At 41.6% G+C, this 17020-nt stretch overlaps 1 protein-coding gene across 1 annotated transcript in view; it reads left to right on the top strand.

Annotated features, from left to right (window-relative positions):
* Positions 1-17020, top strand: part of capn7 (calpain 7) — a 41725-nt gene extending 24705 nt beyond the window's left edge. Inside the window, exons 13-21 of the mRNA XM_070880544.1 lie at positions 643-787; positions 1296-1395; positions 6761-6896; positions 8527-8602; positions 10251-10396; positions 11728-11790; positions 13407-13537; positions 15590-15670; positions 16604-17020. Of these exons, the coding sequence (XP_070736645.1) occupies positions 643-787; positions 1296-1395; positions 6761-6896; positions 8527-8602; positions 10251-10396; positions 11728-11790; positions 13407-13537; positions 15590-15670; positions 16604-16748 (1023 nt within the window). The 3' untranslated portion in view covers positions 16749-17020. The remainder of the gene's footprint in view (positions 1-642; positions 788-1295; positions 1396-6760; positions 6897-8526; positions 8603-10250; positions 10397-11727; positions 11791-13406; positions 13538-15589; positions 15671-16603) is intronic.

Below are 17020 nucleotides of genomic sequence, written 5' to 3'. Positions count from 1 at the left end.
ATGTCTGGATGGCCTGGTTCAATTCTCCTGTGCCTTCTAATCCCGTTTAGTCTGAAAACTACACTTGGTCTTGACTCCCTTGTGTTCAGTGCCACGGGGGAACACTATGGGTATATTTATCTCAACATGCAGAATTAACAGAAAAATTGTTCAACTCATCTCTTATTAGTTAATCGTTTAGTGGACAGATTTTTTTAAATGTTAAACAGGAAAAATGTGTTATATTCATAGATTAGTAGTGTAGTAAACACTGTGATTTAGCCTTTTTCTATTAAATTTGCATTTCTGGAAATGAACTTTGAGAAAAGCACAAGGAAAGAAGCTGATATTGTAGACACTGGATGATTTACTTGATTCCTCCTTGTACTGTTCAGCAAGATGTTTATTGTTTAAAAAAAAATTAATTTAACTGTCCTAAATTCCTCATCTGATCTCAAGCCTGTAACCAAAGTCTTAAGTTATTGAAGTATTACAAACACTTTTTTAAAAAGTTTAATCTTAACCCTGTTTCTCCAGTAGTCAATCTAGAATTGCACTACGCATCCATTTAGGAAGGTCTCAATATTTTAGGTAGTGCTTGGAATTTGCTGTAATGCTTCTTGAATGATTGGATTTCTGATTTTCTTTTTTGCTATCTTGTAGGGTCTTAAATTTCTTCAGCTTAAAAATCCCTGGAGCCATTTGCGATGGAAAGGACGGTACAGTGATAAGGATGAGAAGAGCTGGACCCCGGTTCTCCAGAAATACTTGAACTTTGATCCCAAAACAGCGCAGAAAATAGACAATGGTAAGTTCCCGTGGTATTGGGAGAGTGGTACTTTTCATACAATAGTTTACCCTTGTTTCTAATACTACCACAACAGCTTTATTACATCACTGTTCTTTGGGGCTCCACATCTGTCTTAAATGGTGCAGACATCCACTTGTAATACTTGAACATCAAGGGTTTCCCGGACGGAGGGCGTGGAGGAGGGCAGGGAAGGACTGCACATCGGATTTTCTACCCATTAACTTCAATGGACGGAAAATCAGTTGGCGCCCAATCCTTCCTGCCTTATTTTCCTCTTTCTGCTCCTCCCAGACCATCCTTTATACCCTAGTACTTTAAGCGGACAGTCCACCCTCGTGACTTTTAAGTACAAGGACTGAAAGCGTTGCTGGCTTCCGTCAATACAATAAAACATAATTTTGCTTGAAGTATCAACGTAAAATTCCTCTAGCCCCTGAAAGTTATGTTCTGTACCTTGGTGTGCTTTGCTACTCATGCTGGTTTTGTGCACTCTTCCATTTTGCAGGAATTTTCTGGATTAACTTTGAGGACCTTTGCCGGCATTATGATGTAATTTATTTGAGCTGGAATCCTGCGCTGTTCAAGGAGTCGACCTACATTCACAGGTTAGTTAAATAACCCCGGTACCTTGAAATACTTAATTTCCTTTGTTTCTGAAGGCAGTGTGTGACCACCTATGAATGGAGTGCTGCACTTGTCAGCTGTCAGAGAATGCAATGTTAAACGAAGGTCTTGGCCTGCCACTTCAGGAAGTCATTAAAGATCCCATAGCGTTTACAACAGAGCTAGGAATTCTCTCAACGGCCTGGCTAACATTCATCCCAACCCCACCAAATCGGAAGTGTAATTTTGCTATTTGTGGGATCTCGCTGTATGCAAGTTTTGGTGGCTGTTTTTCCCCACATGACAGTGGCTGCGCTTAAAAATTAATTTGTTAAAGTGCTTTGAGACATGTTTTTTTAATTCAATCTTGGATGTGGGTGTTGCTGGCAAGGCCGGCATTTGTTGGCCATCCCTAGTTGTCCTGAGGTGGTGGTAGTGGGCTATAAGAACATAAGAATTAGGAACAGGAGTAGGCCATCGAGCCCCTCGAGCCTGCTCCGCCATTCAACAAGATCATGGCTGATCTGGCCGTGGACTCAGCTCCACTTACCCGCCCGATCCCCATTACCCTTAATTCCCTTATTGGTTAAAAATCTATCTATCTGTGACTTGAATACATTCAATGAGCTAGCCTCAACTGCGTCCTTGGGCAAAGAATTCCACAGATTCACAACCCTCTGGGAGAAGAAATTCCTTCTCGGCTCGGTTTTAAATTGGCTCCCCCGTATTTTGAGGCTGTGCCCCCTAGTTCTAGTCTCCCCAACCAGTGGAAACAACCTCTCTGCCTCTATCTTGTCTATCCCTTTCATTATTTTAAATGTTTCTATAAGATCACCCCTCATCCTTCTGAACTCCAACGAGTAAAGACCCAGTATACTCAATCTATCATCATAAGGTAACCCCCTCATCTCCGGAATCAGCCTACTGAATCGTCTCTGTACCCCCTCCAAAGCTAGTATATCCTTAAGTAAAGTGACCAAAACTGCACGCAGTACTCCAGGTGCGGCCTCACCAATACCCTATACAGTTGCAGAAGGACCTCCCTGCTTTTGTACTCCATCCCTCTCGCAATGAAGGCCAACATTCCATTCGCCTTCCTGATTACCTGCTGCACCTGCAAACTAACTTTTTTGGGATTCATGCACAAGGACCCCCAGGTCACTCTGCACCGCAGCATGTTGTAATTGCTCCCCATTCAAATACTATTTCCTTTTACTGTTTTTTTTTTCCCAAGGTGGATGACCTCATATTTTCCGACATTGTATTCCATCTGCCAAACCTTAGCCCATTCGCTTAACCTATCTAAATCTCTTTGCAGCCTCTCTGTGTCCTCTACACAACCCGCTTTCCCACTAATCTTTGTGTCATCTGCAAATTTTGTTACACTACACTCTGTCCCCTCTTCCAGGTTATCGATGTATATTGTAAACAGTTGTGGTCCCAGCACCAATCCCTGCGGCACACCACTAACCACCGATTTCCAACCCGAAAAGGACCCATTTATCCCGACTCTCTGCTTTCTGTTAGCCAGCCAATTCTCTATCCATGCTAATACATTTCCACTGACTCCACGTACCTTTATCTTCTGCAGTAACCTTTTGTGTGGTACCTTATCGAATGCCTTTTGAAAATCTAAATACACCACATCCATCGGTACACCTCTATCCACCATGCTCGTTATATCCTCAAAGAATTCCAGTAAATTAGTTAAATATGATTTCCCCTTCATGAATCCATGCTGCGTCTGCTTGGTTGCACTATTCCTATCTAGATGTCCCGCTATTTCTTCCTTAATGATAGTTTCAAGAATTTTCCCCACTACAGATGTTAAACTAACCGGCCTATAGTTAGCTGCCTTTTGTCTGCCCCCTTTTTTAAACAGAGGCGTTACATTAGCTGCTTTCCAATCCGCTGGTACCTCCCCAGAGTCCAGAGAATTTTGGTAGATTATAACGAATGCATCTGCTATAACTTCCGCCATCTCTTTTAATACCCTGGAATGCATTTCATCAGGACCAGGGGACTTGTCTACCTTGAGTCCCATTGGCCTGTCCAGCACTACCTCCCTCGTGATAGTGATTGTCTCAAGGTCCTCCCTTCCCACATTCCTGTGACCAGCAATTTCTGGCATGGTTTCTGTGTCTTCCACTGTGAAGACCGAAACAAAATAATTGTTTACGGTCTCGGCCATTTCCACATTTCCCATTATTAAATCCCCCTTCTCATCTTCTAAGGGACCAACATTTACTTTAGTCACTCTTTTCCGTTTTATATATCTGTAAAAGCTTTTACTATCTGTTTTTATATTTTGTGCAAGTTTACCTTCATAATCTATCTTTCCTTTCTTTATTGCTTTCTTAGTCATTCTTTTCTGTCGTTTAAAATGTTCCCACTAATCTTGGCCACCTTATACGCATTGGTTTTTAATTTGATACTCTCCTTTATTTCCTTGGTTATCCACGGCTGGTTATCCCTTCTCTTACCGCCCTTTTTCACTGGAATATATTTTTGTTGAGCACTATGAAAGAGCTCCTTAAAAGTCCTCCATGTGCCACTGTTTAGTCTGTGTTCCCAGTCTACTTTAGCCAACTCTGCCCTCATCCCACTGTAGTCCCCTTTGTTTAAGCATAGTACGCTCGTTTGAGACACTACTTCCTCACCCTCAATCTGTATTACAAATTCAACCATACTGTGATCACTCATTCCGAGAGGATCTTTTACCAGGCGATCGTTTATTATTCCTGTCTCATTACACAGGACCAGATCTAAGATAGCTTGCTCCCTTGTAGGTTCTGTAACATACTGTTCTAAGAAACAATCCCGTATGCATTCTATGAATTCCTCCTCCAGGCTACCCCGTGCGATTTGATTTGACCAATCGATATGTAGGTTAAAATCCCCCATGATTACTGCCGTTCCTTTTTCACATGCCTCCATTATCCCCTTGATTATTGCCCGCCCCACCGTGAAGTTATTATTTGGGGGCCTATAAACTACGCCCACCAGTGACTTTTTCCCCTTACTATCTCTAATCTCCACCCACAATGATTCAACATTTTGTTCATTAGAGCCAATATCGTCTCTCACAACTGCCCTAATATCATCCTTTATTAACAGAGCTTACCCCACCTCCTTTCCCTTCTTGTCTATCTTTCCGAATCGTCAGATACCCCTGTATGTTTAATTCCCAGTCTTGGCCACCCTGCAACCACGTTTCTGTAATGGCCACCAAATCATAGCCATTTGTAATGATTTGTGCCGTCAACTCATTTACTTTATTTCGAATGCTGCGTGCGTTTAGGTAGAGTGTTTTAATACTAGTTTTTAAACCATTATTTTTAGTTTTGACCCCTCCTGCAGCCCCTTTACATTCAGTGGCCCTTTTTGTTTTTTGCCTTGAGTTTCTCTGCCCTCCATTTTTACTCATCTCCTTTTTGTCTTTTGCTGTTGTCTCCTTTTTGTTTCCCTCTGTCTCCCTGCATTGGTTCCCATCCCCCTGCCATATTAGTTTAACTCCTCCCCAACAGCACTAGCAAACACTCCCCCTTGGACATTGGTTCCGGTCCTGCCTATGTGCAGACCGTCCGGTTTGTACTGGTCCCACCTCCCTCAGAACCTGTTCCAATGCCCCAGGAATTTGAATCCCTCCCTGCTGCACCACTGCTCACGCCACGTATTCATCTGAGCTATCCTGCGATTCCTACTCTGACTAGCCCGAGGCACTGGTAGCAATCCTGAGATTACTACTTTTGAGTTCCTACGTTTTAATTTAGTTCCTAGCTATCTTGAAACGCTGTAGTTCTTGTGATTATTCTATGTAACCGTTCGATTCAACTGAGTGCCTTGCTAAGGCTGCTTCAGAGGACAGTTAAGAATCAGCTACGTTGGTGTGGGACTGAAGTCGTGTATAGGCCAGCCTGGGTAAGGACAGCAGGTTTCCTTCCCTCAAGGACATTAGTGAACCAGTTGGGTTTTTATCACAATCTGACAGTTTCATAGTCATTTTTTTTAAATTTAAGACATGGTAAGGCATAATATAAATGTCAGTCTTATCTTTTTTTTATTTCTTACACACTGACATCTGTATGATCATCGTCAGTAATTTGTCAATCACAAATGTACCCTTTATGTTACAACTGCTCGATTCAGGAAAATGAATTGCCCCTTAACGATCTGTGTTGATTTTGTAAGTACTGTAGCAGCAATTCCACTGGTTGTCGCCATCAAAACAATTTATTTACTACTTCCTGGTTTGGAACTCAAGTATAGTTCCCAAGATGCTCTTGAGATTCCAGCAGTATATCCCTCTGGCCTGTTAATTTAAATTTTCTGTGATTATATTTAAAGTGATACCAGCATATCTGTGACAATGTTTTTTTTAATTCCTCCTATCTCTTCAGAGTAAAGTTTTCTATCTGGATGTATCCTCTATATAATTAGTAATCTTGTGTTAATATTGTAGTGAGCCTGTAACCTTGCAGATTGATCAGCGATATTACGTGGCTAATATGGACCAGTCGGATCTAAGGAAGTCATTTTTTATTATCTTTTAATTTTTAACTTCCTATTTTAAAAATTATTTTGACCATTCTTCCCCCACTTTTAAATCTGTGCCTGACACACACGATTCCCACCCCCATTCCTCCAACCCGGCTCTCTTGCCTTTCGAAGTCCCATGCCCTCCTGGCCAACATGCTGATTCTGGCTCTCCACCTCACTCAACTGCTCCACTTCCCCCTGCCTCATTTCCCTTTCCCCACCCGACTGCCCTTCTGCCTGCATTGTCCATGAGCAAAGTCACAAGAGATCGATTGACTGTTGTTTATCTGGCAACAATCCACGAATTACTTGCATTTCAACATTGTGCTGTGGGTACCATTTATCACTGGCAATACAGCTTTAAATCAGTTACTCAATTCTTTTATACTTTTTCACCTTGTATCACGGAATGATGTTTCGTAGGTCACTGAAACAAATTGAAAGGTATTGATTAGAATAACCTTGGAGTGTCAGTTTGACGGAGTAGCCATCGTGTTAAGATTTGCTGATTTCCTGCCGTGGTGGGTTCCTCATCTTTGCTGGTCTGTTAATGAGAGGCAACAAACAGAGGCCTACAGTTTCCCTCACAGGAAGAGAGAATCCGATGAGTCATTGAAATTGGTCCAGGATCAGATTATTTGCTTACAGTCCTGATCCTGAATTGTTTCCAGACAAAGAGATCTATTGCAAAGAAAGAAACTTAAACAGGCCGTGGAAGTTGAACAATTTTAATACACTGTTATTGTCTGCAAAAGTATTTAATTTGTATGAGATTATTTACATTGCTGGAAAGGCTCAGCACAGTGAACTTTTCTTCTCTTCCCCCAGTACTTGGGATGCAAAGCAAGGCCCTGTAAAAGATGTGTACAGTCTGGCGAACAACCCGCAGTACAAACTGGAGGTGCAGTGTCCACGAGGTGGTGCTGTTGTTTGGGTTTTGCTGACGAGACACATTACTGACAAGGTAAACAGTCAGCAGAGGGCGCCGAGGCATTGGGTTAGTTGCCGTGTCTTGGTTAGAATCCTAATATTTTGAGCATTTTCTTAATTCAAATGCTATTTTGAGCCTCTGCAATTCATTCTTGAGTAGTCTGACTACAATAGCTGTATGTTCCATACACATTGTGTGTTTCGATCTGATTTCTTCACTGTCACATTAAAATGTTATTTGCAAGCCTTCATATGGAGCATCTGGTGCGGTAGAAAGTTCAGCATTTTCCTCTTTTGTTCTGTTCATCAATAATTATGTACAACTTCCATGATTATTCTTTGCTTTTCTGTGCCTACTAAATCCTTGTTAATGCTTTGTTTATTTAATGCTTTTGTTTCTGTTGGTTCTTGCAGTGTAGATGCTAGTCAGCATTTAATAAGGTTTCTGAGCTGGCAGTCTATTTTCTCGTCCATTTAATTGACTTTGTCTACACTCCCATGGGGGAACAGATCAGAAATATTTGGAATTGATTTGTGGATCAGTTGTTTGAGTATGCACCACCTGCAAGCAGACATATATAACTTTATAAACTGAACACATCTGAGAGAAGATTGGCAAGAGGAGATATTTATGCTGAAGAGCGATTCTGTGGAACGCAAAACATTTTGTTTCGATTGGCCATCGATCTGATAAAGTAAACCTTCTCCTGCATTCAGCCTGGGTTGCCAATCCATCAATAATGTGCACTCATTTTCTCGGCTCATTACTGAGAGTACCTTTGAAATGTGTTTTACCCAAGTTGTGGACTTGACGCAGCAAAACTGCTTTACTGGCACAAGTTTAACTGCGGCATAGAAAGGGCAAGGTGGGGTGGGGTAGTCCATTTTAGAAAGAAAGCAAACGCCTGTTGCAGCCTGTGCTCTTGACCTTCGAATGCACTGTGACACACAATGGTCAGGGGCTGTGCCTGTGGTTCTCCATGTGGTGAGGATGTTGGGGTGAGGGACAGTCTGGGGACAGTGAGAGAATGTTGGAGGCCAAATCAGTCCCTGCCACACTCGCACATCTAATAACCAGCAATGGATGCAGATTGCTGCTGAAATAGATTCTGTTGCAGTCTGTTCTATAATTTGATTGTTGTGTCTGTGAGCTCTTGTGTAAAAATAAAAGGCAAGAATTACAGACTTGACTGTAGCATGGGACTCCTTGACAATGCAATCCATAATAATGTGTTGACAGTGATGAGCTGGTCCTTGTCTTTCTGTTTTTGCTTCATTGAAGATGTAGTTTGTAAAAGCTTTGTTGTTCCGTGGGCTGAGTAAGAAATTTACCTGATTCTATCTTTATATAAATTTAGGATGTCCAGGCCATGTAGTATATAGTAAAGATTGATTAAGATAATATCGGTTGTTAGGATATGGAATGCTTACTAGAAATGGTGATGGAAGCACAATCTATTATAGCTTTTAAAAGGGAAATGGACAAATAATTGCATTTTTTTAAAGAATGTGGGGAGAGGGCAGGGGGATGGGACTAAATGGCTCTTTCAGAGAGCCAGTATAGGTACGATGGGTTGAATAGCCTTGTCCTGTACAGCTGTCTATGATTTGGTGTAACTTGTTCACACTCTAACCCAACTGCTAAATTCATATTCTAATTACAGGATGATTTTGCCCACAATCGAGAATTTATAACGTTGGTAGTTTATCAGACTGGAGGAAAGAAGGTTTACTATCCAAGTAAGTATGTTGCTTGCAAAAATGGCAGTAGAGTTGGCAAGATTTTGGAAGGGCAACCTTCTGAGCTATTAGAAGAGCTCTGGGAAGATTAAAGTGTAAAACATGAAGCCATTTTATAGCATATGGAAAGGGAATGAATCCCTACAAAAAGTAATATAATAGCGAGTCCAAGATCACAATGGCTGAGGATGCAAAATAGGTCAGAATTGGAGGAACGCAGAGTTCTCTGTGGGTTGCAGGGCTGGAGGAGGTTAGAGATGGGGAGGGGGTGAAGCCATGGAGGAATTCAAACACGAGGATGAGAATTTTAGAATGGAAGTGTTGTGGATTGGGAGCCAATGTACATCAGCGAACACGAGCATTGGGTGAATCGGACGGTACAAGCTCGGATACCAGAAGCAGAGGTCAAGTTTATGGGGGGTGCATGGTGGGAGGCCGTCCAGGAGTGCATTGGAATAGTCAAGTCTGGAGGTGACAAAAGCATGGATGGAGGTTCCAGCAGCAGAAGGACTGATTCAGGGGCGGAGACAGAAGATGCTACGGAGGTGGAAATGGGCAGTTTTTGTTGAAGAGGAGGATATGGGGTTGGTAGCTCAGCTCAGCGTCAAATAGGTCGTGAGGTTGTGAACAGTCTAATTCAGGCAGTGGCCAGAGAGGGGGATGGATAGTGGCTAAGGAACGGAGTTTGTGGAAGAGTCCACGAACGTCTACCTCCAGCATTGTCTCTTCACCATGTCATCCAACAAATAAACCGGATATCCTGAAATGTTTGTAGTATCAGTTAATGTCATTGTAGTTTCCTGGGGGCTATATGGATCGTACCTTTTTGCTGCTTGTCAGCTCAGGGTTCTAAATTTGGTGATTACAGACCTTTATGTAGGGTGTTTTCTTATTGTAAGCGAACAGGTCATACAAATAAATAATCTGTTGCAGGATAATATTTTTGGACCGGTGAAATTCAGAGATTGTGCAGAAAACCCACTTTTGATGCAAAGTAACTGGTAAATTTGTTCTCGATGTTCTGCTGTTGGTGTTAAAATCTGGTCAAAACCTCCTTTTTATGTAGCTGAAGAAAGGCAATGAAAGGATAAACAATAGATTAAAGCTAAAAGAGCAGTGCCAAAAATCCAAACACTAACAACAAATGCAAGGTTGAACCAGAAATGCTGGTGCGTGAGAATCTTTGAACTGCATGCACGTTCAATCATTGTAATAAATCTGCTCCACACCCAGCATTACAAATGTAACAAGGTTTTAAATATTCTGGGCTAGCTATATCAACTAATAAATAGGTAGTGAGACTGCCTCCCTCCTGTCATCTACTTTTCTTGTTGCATGTTAAATGTTATTTTTCATTCTCTAACTATCCCTTTCAAGATGACCATCTCAGGGATAAAAGTTTGCATTAGTAGTGTCTTAGTATTAGAAGCAGATTATCACCTACTACGTGCTCGGTGTATGTAGGGTATTGTAAGACTGTTGCTTTCTTAATGGTGTTATTAATTGAAGAATAAGGCTGTGGTCTTATTAATTGAAGATTAAGAGTATGATTGCAATTAGTTATGAGACTGTACCGGATATGTCCTGATTCTTAAAGTCTTAACCTAGTTAAGAAAAATTTATTTTCAAATGTCACATTTACTTGTAGGTGATCCTCCTCCATTCATTGATGGAATCCGAATAAACAGCCCTCATTACCTGACCAAGATCACGCTGACCACCCCAGGGACGAACACATTTACTTTAGTGGTGTCTCAGTATGAGAAGCAGAACACCATTCATTACACGCTCAGGGTACGTAGGGTATCGCATCACTTTCGCTTTCTCACTGCTGTTACTAACTGAAGGTTAAAAATGATTTTGAGACTGTGCCCGATATGTTCAAATTGCTTCCTGCATAAGTCACTGTACTTCAAATCAGTTTGTCGTGTGAAGTTCTTTTGATGGTTCCTGAAAGACATGATGATGCTCTAAATAATGCAATTCCTTCCTTCCTACCTCCCTGCCTAACAGATACCTGGTTTGTGTATTTGGTCTCTATTGCATCCCAGGCCTATTATAGGCCCTGGTAGGGATGAGTTGAGTCAAAAGTGGAAACATGGGAGCTGTGCAGAGGGTCAATAGAGGCAAATGGGAGACGTGGGGACGGGGAGTAATGGGAGAAATACCTGTGACTGGGAGACTGGCCAGGCTGGAGACGAAAGGGGCCATAGTGGGCTAGGAAATCAAGAAAGCAAGACTTGCATTTATATAGTGCCTTTCTCGATCTCGGGACATCCCAACGCGCTTTACAGCCAATTAATTACATTTGAAGTGCAGTCACTGTTGTAATGTAGAAAATATGGTAGCCAATTAGCTAACAGCAATGAGATAATGACCAGGTAATCTGTTTTAGTGATGCTAGTCGAGAGATAAATATTGGTCAGGACACCAGGGAGAACTCCACTGCTCTTCAAAATAGTGTCTTGGGATCTTTTACATCCACCTGAGAGGAAAGGTGGAGCCTCGGTTTAACATCTCATCTGAAAGATGGCACCTCCAACAGTGTGGTTCTCCCTGAATAATGCACTGAAGTGTCAGCCTAGTCTCTGGAGTGGGACTTGGACCACTCCGTGACAACCTTCTGACTCAGAGGCGAGAGTGCCATCAACTGAGCCACAGCTGACCGTGCCAAGGTGGGACAGTTCTGGTTTGGAACAGTAGCCAATGGCCACGTGGTAACCCTGATTTATATGTACAAAAAATATGGAAAGCTACACATGGGTGAAAGAATTGGATAAGAAGGAGGTTGGGTAACCTGTTGCTACTCATTGTCAGGGCTCTCGCATGTCACACATGTCGCATGAGGTACCAGAAGATGACCGGACCCTAGCAGGGAGTTTACGCTTTCAGGAGAGAGGGAAAACAATGCAAATTAAACCTCCAAAAAAGTGACTAAAACTGAAAATGCTGTGAGTCATTTCCTTATAATCCGTGATTCACTAGACCCACATCTGTAGTGTACAAAGTATGTCATTAAGCTGTGTATTAACTTTACCCAACTCTGATCATCTGGCACAATATGCTGGGTTTTTCGACAGACACATTATGTTGATCAGTTACAGGATTTTTTTTCCCTCTAACAGGTATACTCCATGTGCAAGTTTACATTTTCAAAGATCCCATTTCCATACACACACTATAAGCGGGTGAGTGTTTCCGGCACCAAGCTGCGCAAACTTCAAATTAAAAATTGTATATGCGCCTAGCGATATGTTCAAGTTTTTGCCGGGCTTTTGAGTAAAACTTTTTAACTATTGTGTAAGATAGGTGTCAGAAAAATTGACTTGCATTAAATCTACAATCAACTGAAGGCAATCTGTAGCACTGCAATAAGAGCTGTCAGTCCAACCTAAAGTCACAGATCTAACACCTAGCTCAGCCTGTCACTCTTATCTCAGGCTCGTGAAGGGACCCGTCAGTTCATGGAGGCTGCAAGGTGCAGTACGTCTCCCTAAACAGAGGGAAATGTTTTATACTGGCTGTTTTATTTCATTTGATAACCTTTCCTTCAAAGTTAAACCAGCCAAGGCAGTTCTGGATTCTCGAAGGGCAAGAGAGGGCAGTGTTGTCCGTAATTTAAAAACAGAAAATGTCTATGGTTCTATGGTAACATTTGGATTCCACAGCACTAGAATCATCTTACAGCATAGAAGGAAGCCATTTGACCCATCAAAGATTAGTCCCATTCCTCCATAGAATCTTAGAAGTTCATCCACATCCAGAAGAGAAATATGGGTTAACCATCTTTGGCGCTAATCTGGGTGCAATTTTCCAGTTACTGCAGATTGAGTTGCTTACTGCACATGAATCATCATGTTGAGGAATTCACTGCTCCATCTAGTTCCCTCTAAATTTCATGAGGTAATGAATTTCATGGAATTTTTTTCCTAGAAATTAGCATCCTGTCTATTCTATGTATCCCAATTGTTTTTACAGCATAACTAACATATAAAGGAAATAATTCATTCCTGATAATTAATAAGCGTCACCTTGAATCTATTATGATTCACTTGAGTTGCCAAAGATTGGTTTCTTAATAATTGGGCACACCGTTTAGTGTTTTTTTTGTTAGAACGCAGATTATGGAGCAATCTATTAGAAATGTTTTAAAACTATAAAGGGTTGGGAGAAGGTAGACAGACTGTTTCCAGTAGTTGAGGGTCAAGAACAAGGGGCCATAGATAGATGATTAAATGTAAGAGATTTAGAACAGCGGGCAGGAGACACTTCTTCACAGATCTGTAAGGCTGTGGAATTCACTTTGAGGGTTAGTGGTTCAGGCAGAAACTGCCAACATTCAATATGGATTGGATTGGATAAGTAGATGAAGGGAAAGGGGATGAGGGGATATGAGGACAGGGTGGGTAAAGGTGATTCGGACTATTTAATCTTAGAGAGTAAACACCACCATGGACTAGTTGGGCGGATGTTCTGTTTCCGTGTTGTAACTTCTATGTATTTCACTATTGATGCAAGTTTCTGAGCATGTCCTAGCTAATCCAGACTGTAACATTACATGCTGTCTGTATGAATGGTTCGCTGCTTACTGATATCCAAATAATTGCAGGTGATGTTTCTGTCTGTTCAGTCCTGTAGTTTAAAATGGAAGTCCTTGATCCAGCAGAACTACCAGAGATGAAAGGGTTTTATTGAATTGGTTTTCAAAATCTGTGTGCAAGAGTGGCAAATACTGAAATGTGTTTTTTAAAACTGCCATGACTTGCAGTACCAAAGCTTTTCTGTGTGTGTGTGTTTGTGCCAGGTAAATGGCCAGTGGAAAGGTCAGACTGCAGGCGGATGTGGGAATTACAGAGACACCTACAAGTTGAATCCAGTGTACCAGATCACTGCAGAAAAAAACGGTCCATTGCTGATCGAACTGCGGGGACCAAGGTCAGTAAAGAATAAAAATAACCTTGGGTTCAGGAATAAGTGTTTGGTTTCTTTGTTTATTTTTGAACACAGAAGGAGCTGCTCCCTTTTGATATATTTATAAAGGATTAAAAAGCTATGCTTTTATTTTCATGGTTGAAAATTACATTAAACATTGTAATATATACTACATAGAGTTACAGCACAGAAATGGTCTGTGCCGGTGTTTATGCTCCACATGAGCCTCCTCCCACCCTATTTCATCTAACCCCATCAGCATATCCTTCTATTCCTTTCTCCCTCATGTACTGATTGAGCTTCCCATAAAGGCATCCATGGTATTCGCATCAACTACTCCATATGGTAGCGAGTTCCACATTCTAACCACTCTAAACAAAGACATTTCTCCTGAATTTCCTATTGGATTTATTAGTGATTATCTTATATTTATGACCCCTAGTTTCAGATTTCCCCATAAGTGGAAACACCTTTTCTCGGTCTACCCTATCAAACCCATTCATAATTTTAAAGACCTCTATAAGGTTATCCCTCACCCTTCTCTTTTCTAGAAAAAAGAGCCCCAGCCTGTTCAGTCTTTGTAATAGTTTGCTGTGTGAAAATAAATCAGGAACTTTCCACAACATCCGTGCAACTTTTCCCAAAAAAATCCTCCGTTGTAATGGGAATATCTTCAGGGAGCAGAGCGTATTCTCATCACACAATATTTCCTGCTTGCACTTAATAAGTCTTGCTATTTCATAATGTGGAAAACTCTGAGTCATGTGTGTGTGTTTCCCCAAGATGATATCGCTCTGCTCTCTAAACCACTTAGTAAAAAAATGACATACCTCTTTAATTTCAAGGAGTAAGTAATTAATATAAATGTATAAGGAAGGACGGTTAGGAGAGGAGCATGTCCTATCAGGTACATGGGTCTCCAAATGCTGTGTAAATGCATCTTGGGAAGCTGAAGATGGGTATGGATTAGTTAGTAGCTCGTGGTGTTGCTTACAGTGAGTTAGTAGAGTGCCATGAGGAAAGTGTTTTAGGAAATAAATATGACACAGAAGGTATACCCTATGTACAAGCCTTTGTGTATTCTAGAAATGTCATGATCAAACAAATGAGGGTGGCCATCTTAATTCATCCAGAACGGCTGTACAGTCTCCCATTGCTGTGTCTAATTGTTTCTTGAATGAATCTGGAATTTTTGCCTCCGCTACTGAGAGTCCATTCCAAGTGTTGACTCCTCTCTGCATGAAGAGGAACTTCCTATATCCGTCTTAAAATTGCTGTTTATGAAATTGGCTCATTGTACTACTCCCACAGTTTAATTTAAAGCAGTATTCCCTAAACTAACTTACATTCCTCCATGTCCTAATGCAAAGTAATATTGGGTGACTTTCTCTCTCTACCTTCCCCAAACACGCTCTCTCGGTCCCAAGTAGTAGGGGCAGGATGGGGAGCTTATTGTGTTGGAAAGTTGAGCCCATGTAACACCAACTTACATTTATATAGTGCCTTTAGCATAGTAAAATGACCCACAAAAGCATTGTCAGACAAAATTTTACACAGAACCACGTAAGGAGATATTACAACAGAGGGCCAAAAGTTTGGTCAAAGTTAAGTTTTAAGGGGTGTCTTAAAGGAGGAGAGGAAGGTGGAGAGTCAGATGTTTAGGGAATGAATTCCAGAGCTTGGGGCCAAGACAGCTGAAGGCACGGTTGCCAACAGTGGGGTAAAAAAAAAATGGTGGTGACACAAAAAGCCAGAATTAGAGGAATGCAGAGATCTCGGAGGGTTGTAAGAGGTTACAGAGATAGGAATGGACAAGGCTATGGAGGGATTTGAACACAAGGATAAAAATTTGTAAGTCAAGGTATTGGATTGGGAGATATTGTCGTTCCACGGGCACGGGGGTGATGGGTGAATAGGACTTGGTTCGAGTTAGGATACGTACTCTGAGGGGACTGGTGCACTGCACAGGAACCAACCAATTGAGATAAATAATCAAATTCATTCTTTGAATTATATATTTTTATATAGTTATTTACCAACTTTTCCTCTCTGCAGGCAATACAGTGTTGGATTTGAAATGGTGACTGTCTCGACAGGAGACACCGAGTTCCAGAAAAAGCCCAGTGGAGATTATAGGTATTGATTTTGTTTTTATTTGTATGGTCCCCAGTAATGGGATTTGTTCTCATTGTCACATCAGCTATTCTTTTAAAATTGCAAGTTCCTGAAATACTTGAGTAAAAAGAATTGCTTGATGCTCGTAGCTATTACTTTGTCGTCTGCTCGCCTGTGGCCCCAGCCCGTCACATCCTTGCCAAGAGCCGCTGGCTCCACCTGCCTGAATGACTTGATCCTTCCCATCCCTCCATGGCCTTGCTTCACCCCCTCATACATGTACCCTCTGCTCCTCTGGCACCAGTGTCCTTTTTCCTCCCTGTCTGCTCCTCTGGAGCTCCAATCTCCAAACCCCTCCATTACTTCCCTCCCAGCTTCACTTAGCCCCTTGTTAACTGTGCTTCCTCCTGCTCAGTATTCACCTTGGTCCAGTAACTTGCTCGGAGCTGTGAGGAGCACTACAGAAATGCAGCAGTTATCCTTGTGCAATCTTTTGAAAACATGTGCTTTTAGTCATTTTTAAAATCTTTAACAGAACAAGAAATCTGTAAAAGAACATGTAAAAAAAAATCTAACTGATTTTGGTCATGAGATGGAGGGACATATCTTTTGCCCTTGAATGTGTGATCAGTGGCTCAGTGGATAGTACTCAACGCCTGAGTCAGAAGGTTGTGGGTTCAAGTCCTACTCCAGAGACTTGAGCACATAAATCTAGGTTGACATTCAATGCAGTACTGAGAGGATGCTGCACTACCATTATCACATTGCCGATGTGGGAGCTTGCTGTGTGCAAATTGTCTGCTGCCTTTCCTACATTACAACAATAACTACACTTCATTGGCTGTCAAGCACTTTGGGACATCATGAGTTTTTTATTTCTTCTAGAGGTCATCAGTTAGTGTATGTGACATGATAATATGTTGGCAGTTAACGTGTGCATTTCTTTTGCTGCAGATCTGGGTTTTGCTATTCAGAATTTGAGCGTGTCCCTACAGGAGTTTACAACATCATCCCCACAACCTTCCTCCCTGCTCAGGAAGGCCCTTTCTTCTTAGACTTCCACAGTGCCATCCCCCTCAGGATTACTCAGTTACAGTGAGCCAAGGAACTGTAATGAGCACCTTTTACTCGAACAAATTGCCGAATCACGTACATGCCTGTTGATAGAAATGCTTTTTTTTTTTAAAAAGGAGACATTTTCTCAGGCACCAGATGTTATTCACTCATGCGAATTTCTGTGAGAGACTCCAGACAAAGGTGGTTACTGTTGGGGAAGGTTGCAATACTTACACTGAAATGCACTCGTGTGTCAAAGTTAGTCCAATGGCAAGAAAGAAACCAAGCTTGGGTTTGGATCTCTTTTTTTTTAAA

Source organism: Pristiophorus japonicus, chromosome 5 (genome assembly GCF_044704955.1).
Source record: "Pristiophorus japonicus isolate sPriJap1 chromosome 5, sPriJap1.hap1, whole genome shotgun sequence".
In the NCBI taxonomy this organism is placed as follows: Eukaryota; Metazoa; Chordata; class Chondrichthyes; family Pristiophoridae; genus Pristiophorus; species Pristiophorus japonicus.
This window is presented reverse-complemented; position numbering and strand designations above follow the sequence as displayed.